Source organism: Conger conger, chromosome 10 (assembly GCF_963514075.1).
Source record: "Conger conger chromosome 10, fConCon1.1, whole genome shotgun sequence".
Classification (NCBI taxonomy): Eukaryota; Metazoa; Chordata; class Actinopteri; order Anguilliformes; family Congridae; genus Conger; species Conger conger.
This window is the reverse complement of record NC_083769.1, coordinates 19,943,295-19,956,202: the sequence shown is the minus strand read 5'-3', so window position 1 is coordinate 19,956,202 and position 12,908 is coordinate 19,943,295. Positions and strand designations below refer to the sequence as shown.

At 40.6% G+C, this 12,908-nt stretch overlaps 1 protein-coding gene across 1 annotated transcript in view; it reads right to left on the bottom strand.

The window, feature by feature from the left end:
- The window catches only part of LOC133138897 (probable phospholipid-transporting ATPase IIA), a 57,015-nt gene extending 45,016 nt beyond the window's left edge, over positions 1-11,999 (bottom strand). The window contains exons 1-5 of the mRNA XM_061258031.1: positions 11,844-11,999; positions 6,769-6,913; positions 5,080-5,193; positions 3,382-3,490; positions 23-81 (exon numbers count right to left, since the gene is read on the bottom strand). Coding sequence (XP_061114015.1) covers positions 23-81; positions 3,382-3,490; positions 5,080-5,193; positions 6,769-6,913; positions 11,844-11,911 — 495 coding nt within the window. The 5' untranslated portion in view covers positions 11,912-11,999. The remainder of the gene's footprint in view (positions 1-22; positions 82-3,381; positions 3,491-5,079; positions 5,194-6,768; positions 6,914-11,843) is intronic.
- Between the last annotated feature and the right edge of the window lie 909 nt (positions 12,000-12,908).

The following is a 12,908-nucleotide window of genomic DNA, read 5'->3' as shown; positions in this document are numbered from 1 at the left end:
TTTCTATCTGTTCCCCACTCACCTTTTCCACAATGATAAGATCTCCCACTTGGATTCCACTGCTCTTCACTTTCACGGTTCCTGCAGAAAGGAAACAAAAAGACTATCATGACGCAGCACTGAAAACATGCAGCAATTCAAATAAATTATGAAATAAAAATGTAAAACTTAACCCTCTAAGTCTCACCAGCCTAGAGGGTTTTTTGCATTCATTCATTTTTAACAGTGCAATTTTCAATCACTATGGTAACCGCATATACCGTCTGAAACCGTTAAAACTCACGGTTCTATCTGTATAACCTATTTAAGATGCAATCCTTTGTAGTGTCAACACAGGGTAAATGAAACAGTCAAGAAATGCAAAATCATGGGAACTCGCACTATAAAACAGACTGTGTGGAAAAGGCCATCCAGGGTATACAATAAATTTATTTTATTGGCCATTAAAGGTGTGCTACCTTGTTGTTTATTTGAAATGTCTAGCTAATGTGATCCCTGGGGTCAGTTTCTGAAACCTGAAATTAATTTCACGCTCCAAATACATACATGTGCCAAATAATAATTATAAAGTAATGAGAATATTTCACAGAATGGCCCCAGATGACCTTCCATTGCTTAACTTGCTTTTCTTTGTCCCTTTACCATTTTTTTGTTAAAGAGATGTTCAGCAAAGTGAACATCCTAGCAGGGAGTTTGTGTTCTTTCAGGACAAAATGGAGCGTGGTTCTGTGGATTTGGGTGTCAGTACTGTTAACCTTGCACCAGAGCCAAATTTCAACTCACCAACCACCTCCGCCCCATTTCTCAAGCCAATGAGAAACAGCCTAGCACCTCCTCTGATTGTGGTTGCCCTTTGGAGCTCTGTCTCTCCCTACTTTAGATCCTCAATGAGCTTTGGCGAGCCATTTATTCCAGAACATTCCAAAAGGTGGGGGTTGCAGGATGAAAAATTATTGCGAGACCATTCGGAATGAAGCAGCAACCTTGTTTGGAGCAGGGTACTGACCTCTGACCTCTGCAGTGACCTCTGACTTGTTGCATATGTAAAGAATTAAGTCTTGTTCATATCTCAGGGCATATGGATGACTGCCGTTTCACCAAAAAAAAAAAAAAAAGACAGAATGGAGCCATACGTTGTCAAACTGTAACGCACACGCACAGTGGTGCAGTATAATGGTGAGTGAACCTGTAATGATTCCCGGTTGGTGTGCAGTTGCCGTACCCTTGAGCCAGGCAGTTAACCTGAATTGCGTCACTAACAAAACATCCAGCTGCATACATGGGCCGGATGTAAAAATGTAATCTGAGTAAATCATTCTCGATGATTCTAAATGCCAACACGTAATACAATGCACACGTACACAGGGAAAGAGATACGTGGGTAACAGTCCTGCTTTGTACAGACTTATGAATTACATGCTAACAGCTGAGCAGCAGGCCCCATTCTGACTGATGTAATTTACCAGCCCTTCAGCGTAGCCCTGCTTTCGTCAGCCTTGCTAGTGATTTCCTAAATTTTTCTCTGGGCCACAACTCCTGAGGTCAAATTCCAAGAGCTGGAGGTAATGTAAACAAACCACTGGCCGGGGTACATTTGACTCCAACTCAAAGCAGTTTTATTACATATTTACTTTGATGGGAACATAACTCTTGACAGGCTTTGTTTTTTCCCCATTCGTCCCATTAGACAACCGCATCGCATTAGACAACCCATATTTTAACCCTTTAAGGTGTAATATCGCAAATATGCGAGAAGATGTTCTTAAGTAAACATTTTAATGCGAATGTAATGATCACTACGGGTAACTGAAACCAATGGAGTTCTAGAACATTCTAAAAAAAATAAAAAAATTAAAAAAACATTTTCCTGTTAAACCTAAAAATATTATTTTGTCCAAATGCTGTATATGAAAGTGAGGAGGAAAACATGCTTACTAAAATTCCTCACTCAAAGTTGAAGACAAAGCCCATCACGGTAATCAATAAAGAATTGACATAATAATTTGGATTGTCTGTCTTGGACCCTGGAGACGTGAACAGGACAATGTCCTGCCCTCCTGGGCTCTTCTGCCCCAGAAGGCCAGAGATTCCCATTAACAAGGGCCTCGAAGGAGCCGTGTTCATGGGCAAAGCAAGCTGCCAGTTCAAAGGAGGAAAAACTGATGGAAAACATAAGAGGTCAAAATTGGTTGTTTTTTATTGCTGGTGGCAGCACATTTCCACCCTCTGCATCGCACACTTTTGCATTCCTGCTTCAAATTAAGCAAAATACCCCCCCCCCCCCCCTCCCAGGACCCAGAACCCCTGCCACAGCCAGAGCTCCGCCCACTGCTCACTCGTCACTGGCAAACAACACCTTCAAAGTGAAAGAGAGCATCCAGCAAACCAAAAATGTTTTTGTCAGTAAAATATGTTTAAATAATACGGCGAAACATATTTAACTATTGTAAATCACATCATCATCCTGTGAGACAATTATTTCAGACCTTTTTCATGGGATGTTTAGTAAAACTACATAAATTGTTGACATTATACCTTGATGACATCAATTTCTGTTTGCATTCACAACTTACAGTTCATATGTGAGGATATTATGGTTTGGGCATGTATGGCTGCCACAGGTGCTGGCTCACTGTATGTAACAGCTGATATCAGCATAATGAATTCTGAAGTACACAGAATCATCTGACCGGCTCTGTCCAAACTCATTGGGCCTCATTTATCAAAAGTGAGCCGAAGGAATTTGACAGTAAATCGTACTAGAACGCAAGAAATGCGCATCGAACAAACAAATAGGCAGAGTGCTTTTTGGATTTTTTTACTAGGACACCAGGCCACAGGATAGGCCTCATTGTGGTGCTCTGCATTAGGCCTCATTGGGAAGGTTATTATTATAAAGAATAAAGAAATCATGTTTCATCTGAGTTTCATTTGTAAGTTTCACCCGGTGTTGTGTTAATCTCCAAACAAAGTAAAAATGGAAAGATGGTGATAACACATGCTGTGTTACTGTACTTATGATAAACAGTAACTCAGCCTTATTTTTCCCTGATTGGTTTTTAAAGGACTCGACGGTTCTCCTGTGTACTGCCAGACCTTCTGGCTTTTCCTCATTGGATGTCTGTGCAAAGAGTATCTGGAATATACAAGTTTTCATCTGAGAAGAGTCTCAGCTCTACCGTAAAATACATTTAGGATAATTCTACCGGAAGATGGTGGAACAAAAGCTTGACAATAAATGTACGAATGAAAAATAAATAATACAGAACGACAAAATACTGCATTTAAATGCCCTCTGCATTTGTCTAGGTGTGAAAATACAGCATAACACTTCATCTTTGAAACTGGATAACTTTGAACTTTGAGGCACTGCAATCTCACCTCTGGTTGAAAGCTTGCTGTAGATTTGCGAGTTCACTTCTTTGTCCCGAAGAAAACATCGCATCTCTTCGACCGCCTCTCGTATGATGGTAATGATCAGGACAAAACCCTGGGCAATAAACATTTACAGAATTTTCACAGCAACAGGCAACAGAGCTTTACCGTTTCAGTTAAAATGTTAAAAGCTGTTACACTGCAATGTGAGTCTGTACAGGAACTGTATTCTAGATGTTCTGTAACTAATTTACCCTTTTCAGATATCCTGTTGCGAAAAACAGAAATGTAAAAAAAGAAAAGTTGCTTCAGAAGCTGACTGTTCAGTGATACACACTACCAATACTCGTAGTAAAATGAAATAATATTGTTGTGATAGGATTAAAAAAACTGAACTGAAAAACATTCTTGTGAAATGCAGCTGGCTAACAAAGTGGAATTACTTTGTAATAAATATTTCAGCAAAGGTGCTTTTAAATTACAAGCAAGATACTTATTAATTTATTTTTCTCTTCTGAAGTTTCCTTCAGGCCATTGCCTGCCTGCAGAATATACAGAGCCCTCTGGAACTGCGGGCTCCATTCATAATGATGAGCAAAAGGTTATGAAAAAACATTATTGCTTATTCGGAGTTATATTTCTTGCACAAATATTTTTCGTAACTGAGAAATAGCTTAAATATTATTTTCTCAAAAGTGTGTTACAATTATTCCGCACCCCTATAAATTGCTGTGAACAGAATTTTATAGAAGTACAATGCAATTTCTTCTGAGCCTCTATGAACTCTTATGTAGCCATCCATAACTTCCTGCTTCACCGGGGTATAGATATGAGATGATAAACATGTAAAACTCCCTTAGTCATCTATCAACGGGGGGAAGGTAGAGAGAATGCAAATGAAACTCGATGGACAATACAAAGGTAAAGAATACGAGTGACTATTTAGCAAAGAAGGAGCTGTATCACTGGAGACACTGGGGTCCACTAAATATATCCGACATTTTACATTTAAAGCGGAACTCAAAGATCACCCATGACAATGTGTCTAACCCTCAGAATAACTGGTGTGACCAGTTTTTCATGTCGGTTCAGTGGGGTAGAAAGATTTGGGCACCCCTGGTTTAAATTGTTACAATGAATCTGTACGTGATCAGAAGCAAACCTGAGCTCTTAATGGTAGAGAGTTAAACATGAGACCTTACCTTACTTTTATTTTCATTTTTCACTGTATATAAATTATATTAAAAAAGGAAAAGGGCCCTGCACAAAGGTTTGGGAACCCTTTTGGATTATTCTTACTTTTTAAAAAGGGCTTCAATGAGTCAGGTGAGTATAATTCTAGGGCAGACCTTTTTTATTCTGAAGTAACTCCATGCCTTCTAATGTATCCAACTGCAATGGCTGTTCTGTCTGGTGCTAACAACCATGGGTTCCTCTAAACAGTTGCGAATGAATAAAGATGCATTTCCACCAAGAAGGAGAAGGCTACAAACTCTCAACATTTCAAACTGTCAAATACGTAATTCTTTTGGATACAAATAATTTAGAAATACTTTATTGAGCTTCTCTGCTGTATTGGAACCTATGAAATACTCTGCCTGTAGGTTGGCCCAATTGCACTCGGCAAGATTAAATCGAGCACGGAAAAATATATGCGAATGTTGAATGCGAAGCGCTGGCTAGGTGACGATGACGGTTTCTTACCAAGGGCACCCAGTACGTGTACAGCGCTCCAAGTCTGAGCTCCATCACAAACTGGGAGCAGGCCAGGAGCAAGAAGTACAGGTTGAAGAAGTACTTGAACTGGTTATACAGCACCTGTCCACGGGGGAAGCAGAGGAAACGTTAGGGGCCTTCCTCGTGCTGTGAGCCTTTAATGCCCACCTTTCAACATTTTTGACAGCTTGCTCGCAACACACAAAAAGTGATGATCTTAGGGTTAGTATTACTTCAAAAGCATTTAGATTTCACTGAACAGGCAGAAAAGGAAGGGTCTGCAGTGCTTAGGTAAATATGATACACATGCATTTATACATTTGTCCACTACATTTACAGAGCAAACATTAGCCTTCCCCATTGGCAAATCTTGAAATGAGTCAAACTGTTATTGGCAATCTTTTGTCTTATTCAGCTTATTGGGGTTTTGAGCGTATTTGTCATGATACCATTCATCAAAATTGCTTTGTATACACCACTCGCTTTAAAATATTTCAGAGAACATTTGTTTTCACAAACTAAAAATGCGTGTCTTCATGTTTATTACCGTGTGGAATTACAGACAGCCAATTAAAAGACCCAAGCTCAAAATGGACTCCATAAGCCAATCGTGCTTCAAATGCTGTTTTTCATGCATTTCTTTGTCATGTAAGCGTAGTCGTACTGTTCCCTTCTATTCAAGATGTAGCCGTGTGCCAAAAGATCGCAGTCCTAAGGGATTTACAGATCCACCCACAAGAGTCACAAACAAACAGACTGATTTCACAGCCTCACTGCAACTTGCTACGCCTGTGTTGAATTTCATTGCCACCATAGTGCAAGGTTACAGCAAGCATTAAGCTTATGTGAGTCTACTGCAATAACACTGCTACATTTGTCATTGCCTGGGCTGAGACTTAGGACAAGACAATTCTCATTTATTTAAAACAATTCTAATAATCTTTGTTTGGCTTGAAGGATAAATCAGCATCTGTGATTTCAAATCCTTTTTTGAATTTCAAAATGAACCCTATTTGAGTTCTAGCCAGTCATACAGCCTGATAACCAAATGACTCTTGATTTTAATATTTGGATGCATACTAAAAATATGAAAAACAGCTCAGAGAAGAAAACAAGAAACAAATCAGTGGGAAAAGCATATTCTCTACACAAACTGGCAGTGACTCTTTCCCTTAAAGAAAAGACAACATGAAGATCATTCAAGTGACACTCAAACCACTGTATAAGAGAATAACAGGGGTCATGTCCAAACAGCTTACTATTACTATTGAGGATATAATTTGAGTACACTGGATTTATACCATCCAGGGATTTTAAGTATACTATATATTTAGAGGAAACCTACTTAACAACTATTGGATCCAGTGTACCGAACGAATCCAGCCTATTTTATTTTTTCTAAACTGGAAGCACTTATTTGTCACTGACCCTGAAAATGACCCTACACCCTGAACCGGCCAGTGGAGAATAAAGCTCATGTCGATTTTAACCATTGCACAAGGCTAAAATTTTCTACCCTAAATGTGAACCTGCAACCTCCTGGTAACATTTTTTTCCCTAACCTCCATGGCGCCACATTGTTTTCCAAACCTATCCCACAACCCCATGCAGCGTGGGCTCTATGGAGGAGGGGTGGAGCAGCGGTGAGGGGGCGAAGGCGGACGCGCGGTCACTCACCCCAGGGAGGAAGGTGAAGAAGTTGTACTTCTGGTTGTTGATGACGTTGCGTGGGTACCTCTGCTCCCTCTTCTCCGGGTGGCCCAGCCACACCGTGCGCGGGCGGAACTCGCCCATGCCACAACATCTCGACCACGGGCAACATCTGCAACGCCAATCACAGCGGTCAGCACTGCCCTCACCCCAGCCCCTGCCGATGCTGCCAATGGACAGTGCGGACCACACCTTATACTGCTGCGTGTAGATGAGAAGTCTCAAAAAGTGTACGGTCATATCTCAAGAGTACTTAAGACTGTGAAGTTTGTGCTTTAGCTATGGTATGCACACTAGGGTGTGCCAGCCTAGATACTGGTCAGCTTAAGTGAGAGGCTAGAAAATATTGGTTACGGCCCAAAAAGAACGGGTTAATGGCTCTGAGCTGTGCTTCCAGGGTAATAGCCTGGAATGAGAAGCCAGGCAGTGAGTGTACTGACGAAATCCTACGGCTTCTCAGAAACTACAGGAAGGTGCTGAATCATACAGGCCCTTCCTGGGTGCCAGAGAAGGACAATGTACATTTCCACTGGAGTTCCTGGATTGTTCTCCCTCTAAACATTCACTCACCTGCCGGCTGCTAGCTTTGCACGCCTTGCTCAAATAAGGAAGTTTGTCATTTATCTGCCTAGGCTGAGTAATCGGGCGGGGAGCGCACAAGCTCCAGGTGAAGTTTGGCCACAAGCCACTTTGTGTTCATTTCATCCACAAACACTGCTCTCGGATCTTCTCCTTTCTATTCCCTCACACAACTCTCTCCAAGTGAAAAGAATCTCGAGACTGAACCATTCAAGAAGGAAGCCTTAAAATATATTTGTCAGTATGAGGTCCGTGTTCTTGAGAGAAAATGTGCCAGGAATGTGTGAAGACATAAATGGTTAAATTTAAATAGCTTATTTTAGTTTCCATTGAATTCAAATGAAAGTGAATAGCAAATCACACAAGACAACACGTTCATGGTCGTGTACAAAACTGAAACGAACTGGTCCAAAATAGGAGCTGGTTTTCAGCATTGCGATAGTAACTAATACTTTATGCAGGTAGGCTTAACCTTTGTAATGTTGCAGTAATGCGGATAATGGATTTTCCCATATCAGTGTACTATAGCCAATACAAATGCATCTATTTTGGTTCCGTACTCTAGCACTCGGCGTTTGAAACGATACAATGACAAGTTGAAGTAGACGGGCAGCTTTAATTTGAGGAAATCTCATCCATAGCGGATGAATCATTTAGAAATTATAGAACTAGTATATAGAACTAGAAGTATAATACTAGTATATAGAAGTATTATAGAACTTTTGTACTAGTCCCCCCCCCCCCCCCCCATTTTCGGTATGTTTCGGGTCATTTTCTGGTTGCACGATGAAGTGCCCTCCAATAAGTTTGAAGGCGTTTGGTTTTATCAGAGCAAATTTAATATTTATGTTGACCTTAAGAGTTCATTGTTCTACTGTCTGCAGGCACATCATTGATGAGGACAAGTGAGCCCGTTCCCAAGCTATAACACCCCCTCCACCATGTTTCACGGATGAGGTGGTATGCTTTGGATCATGGGCATTTTCTTTTTTTCTCTCCACACTTTCATCTTTCCATCACTCTGGTACATGTTCATCTTTGTCTCGTCTGTCCACAATACTTTGTTCCAGAACTCTTGGGGCTCATTTAGGTGCTTTTTTGCAAACTGTAATCTCGCCTTTCTGTTCTTCAGGCTTATCAGTTGTTAGCATCTTGTAGTGTACCCTCTGTAGTCCTGCTGGTGTAGCCTTCAATGTATGGTAGACTGACACATTGACACCTGCATCAAGAAGTGTGTTTTTGATCTGTTGGGCCGTTGCCAGGGGGAGGTTTCTTAACTATAGCGCCAGTCATCCACTACAGTGGTCTTCCTCAATCTACAGGGTCTTTTGACATAATTGAGTTCACCAGTTGTTTTTGTCTTGTTAATAATGAACAAAACTGTTGAATTGTGCATGCCCAGGGCATGTTCCTGATTGATTGATTTTCATTTCTGAGCCTTATGACGGTCAGCTTAATTGACATTGACACTGCTGTCTTCCTCATGTTACACCCCCAACAACAATCTCCAAAAACAATCGCAAAGTCTAGAATCAAGACTAGACATCAACAGCTCTCTCCTGCATTCACTAACAACACAAATTAATACACCTGCCAAACAAATCACATCTGCAAAGCCAATTCAACAAAAAGTACCATAAAATGGGGGGATCATGTGGAAAAGGTGCTATCATTTCTAAACGGTTGTTCTGATATGGGCGGCACGGATGGTGCAGTGGGTAGCACTGCTGCCTCACAGCAAGGAGGTCCTGGGTTCTAATCCCCGTCGGCCGGGGCCTCTCTGTGCGGAGTTTGCATGTTCTCCCTGTGTCTGCGTGGGTTTCCTCCGGGTACTCCGGTTTCCTCCCACAGTCCAAAGACATGCACGTTAGGCTGATTGGAGAGTCTAAATTGCCCGTAGGTATGAGTGTGTGAGTGAATGGTGTGTGTGCCCTGAGATAGACTGGCGACCTGTCCAGGGTGTATTCCTGCCTTTCGCCCAATGTATGCTGGGATAGGCTCCAGCCCCCCTGCGACCCTGATCAGGATAAGCGGGTTTCAGATAATGGATGGATGGATGGATGTTCTGATATGGATGGAAATACCCTCATATTACAGCTGACAGTCTGGACTTCAACCTCATTGTATTCTTTAAAACATCTTCCTTAAAACAGAACCTAAATAAATTTTACTGTCCAATGAATTATGGTGCTCACTGTATTTCCCCATTCCAGATGCAGAAATGCCAGCATTTTGGACCACACTGAACCTGCCAATTCCTGTTTCGTCATCATTCTTCATTTGTTATTTAGTTGACACTTTTATCCAAAGCTACTTTAGTACTACTTTAGCTTTACTATACTTACAGATCACCATTAGGACCTATATTCACTTCAGTGTAACACAAGTTCATGTACGGTAGGCAGCACACAGACAGTTCAGGCTGCCCTGTGCCATTGTATATTAACTGTGATGTTGAATGCCAGGCGATACCTGCTTTGTAAGTCATTCTGGACATGTCTGCATAATAAATGAAAATTGCAGCTGCTACTGTTGCCACTACTGCTACAACTGCGACAAATTCTATGGCCAAGACCAGCCAGTATTAGATTTAGTCCTGCTTAATATTCCAAAGAGGGTGGTGCTCCTCCACTGTGGCCGTCCTGTTTGCTTCTGAAGGAATGAATGGGCTGTCTGATCTTTAGCTTAACAAACAATAACCTTTGACAATGCCAGCGAGGTCAACGCACAAGTGTTGCATTTAACATTTTCAAATAATGCAAGTATACATCAAATATATCTTCAAGTAATATTTCCTACCCAAATCACTGAATAATGATTTAGTTTATTTTGTATTGTCCTCTTCAGAGGACCTCATATCCTAAAGACACAAAACTGGTCTTTGTGGCTGACGTGGTTCACACATGCACTTTATCGGTATCTAAACTACTGCTGATGCTACCAAGTTACAAAATTCAATTTAAGAAGGATTTTGAGGTGAAAAACAGCATGACCTTGATTTGTGCTGGAATGGCAAACTGGAATAAATTCTAACCTAAATGCATAAGAAACTAAAAAGAGTTTTAATCCATTTCTAGTGAAAACTGCAAATAATTTTAAATATAAAAATAAATTACACAATTCTGCTTCTTTCATTGAATTTACTCAACTGGACATTCAAAGCTGCACCTTGTTGTAAAGAGAGAACATTCCGTGCCGAGGCTGAACGGGCCAGCTAGAAATAAAAAAGATTAGGGTCTAATTGGGTAGTAAAATTCACCTCATAGATGTGGCCTTATAAGAGCATATGGTTTCCAAATAGACAGCCTGTCCCCACCCCTGGTCCTGGAGACCCAGAGGGTCTGCTACTTTTTTGTTTTCATCTTAAGATCAGACCCAAGAAACCAGCTTAGCTGTTAGTGTGCATCGGATTTACTGAATAACATCACCAAGCACCATACCTTGTGTATATAATCATATTCACACATGCCACTCCTTTCCCAACATTACATTGGTTAATGAGGTTATGGTTTATAGTTATCTTTTATTAATTCAATTAGCCTAATTAACGTCAGGTGTGCAGTTAGAGGGCATACTCGAAAACACCAATCGCAACACAACAATATGGCATCGGTTTATTTTCAATACTCCAAAGAACATGTATTGCGGCATAATATAACGTGAAAATGGACATGATGGGTCAATTTAAAAAAAAACAACCGATTCTGTGTTAACCCAGAATTACTGGAAGATGACGCCGTAGATGCGAGCACACTTAACGTGTGGGTGTGTGTGGGGAATGATCTCATTTGCCAAACAAATTTGATGCTTTCACTGAATAATCCTAGGCCTGCAGCTAGTGGTTAAATTCTGCTAAACAAAGCATACGTGGGCTATGCGTAGATGAAACATCGTAAAATAGCCCAGATTGTCCAATATTCAAGCTGTTTATGAAAATCTTGAACGAAATATTTGATATCGCAGTGAAAGTTCGAACGTCTCTTGCTTGAACCCGGAACAAGGCTTGCTAATAACTGCTAGTCTAGCTAGCTACCTACAAAGCCACCGAGAAGCCGATTGCCTTGCACATCCCCGAGAAATTGTTAGAAAGCTAACGTTCATATGCTAACGTCACCTAGCTAACGTTCGATGTTTTTTTCAAAATGACCATATTTATAATTATGTGATATTTGTCGCCTAATGTTACGTAAATTCAAAAGTAACAATACTACACACATACCAATGTTGTTGCCAAGCTAAATAAGTGGCACACGAAGAAAAGCAAAATCATGGCATCGTTTTCTTCCTCCCAAGCATTCATTCATGATGTCAAGTACGTTGGCGCTCTAACGTTAGCCGACCCAGCTAGACGGCTACAGAAACAAGCTAGTTCACAGCTAGCTAGCAAGCTAACGTTAACATACAAACTAAGAGACGGTGAATGTGACATCCAACAGTGACAAATATCCTGTTCTTGTTCTTACCCGTTTTTGTTTTTGTTGTCGTGTCTTTTTTTGTGTCTAACGGGCTGGAGTGGAATATTATCCGTCATTCCTGCAAACCCAGGTTATGCGGTTGAAAATCCTCTCGCCTGTTCTCCAAGCTGGGCGGAGGCTCTGTGATCTAGATCTAAAAGAGACAGGCTTGGCTCGGTGACTTTTCGGTTGCCTCATCAGTCCCTGTTATTGCTGTCACTAATCAGGAACGACAGAAATACATGAATATCGAGCTGAACAACGAAAAACCACTATTAATTTATTATTTTGTAAATTACATAGCGAGCCATTGCTTTTTGATTGGACTGTTTAATTTAACTAAATGATTCGCATTACTTTTATGTTATCGTTACGTTACGTAGCTCACTATCCAATGGGCTTGGAATATGTGGTTTCGCCATAACCACTGAGATTGTTTACACCTATAACAGAGTTTCATTTTTACAAACCAACTTAAAAATTGATACATAATATGCGGGTTAAATGAGGAGATAATTCAGTCAGGTGTACAATACAATTTCCCACCCAACACATTTATCTAGTCGAGAACAATCATATAGGCAATGACACTGGCCCAGATGTTTTGCAGAGGAGCACACAGCTAATTAAAAGTTTTACCTAGTATAACAGCAGGTCGTGCGTGTCCTCTGCGCTGCCACAGTGACGTAGAAAGTAGTGTGGTCCATGCAAATGCTGGTCCAGCTCCCGCGTATATTTTGTTGGAACTAGCTAAAAGGTCAGATTGATACGCACCTTGTTAATCTATTCAACACAGTAATAATCCTGAATTGTCTCGTGGCCATTCATAAATAACTAATAGCTGCAGTGAACATTGAACATATTTCCTTTGACAGAAATATGTAACAATTGTGATGTAATCAAATGTATGTTCTCATAATAGGTAATCCTAAAAGACGATTGACAAAAAACATCATATTTGTATAAACAATTTGCACAGGTATTCCACAATACAGCTATGGGTGTACACTTTGACAAATTCAATTACTAGGTAAAACTATTATGTTACAGGTCAGATTGATACGCACCTTGTTA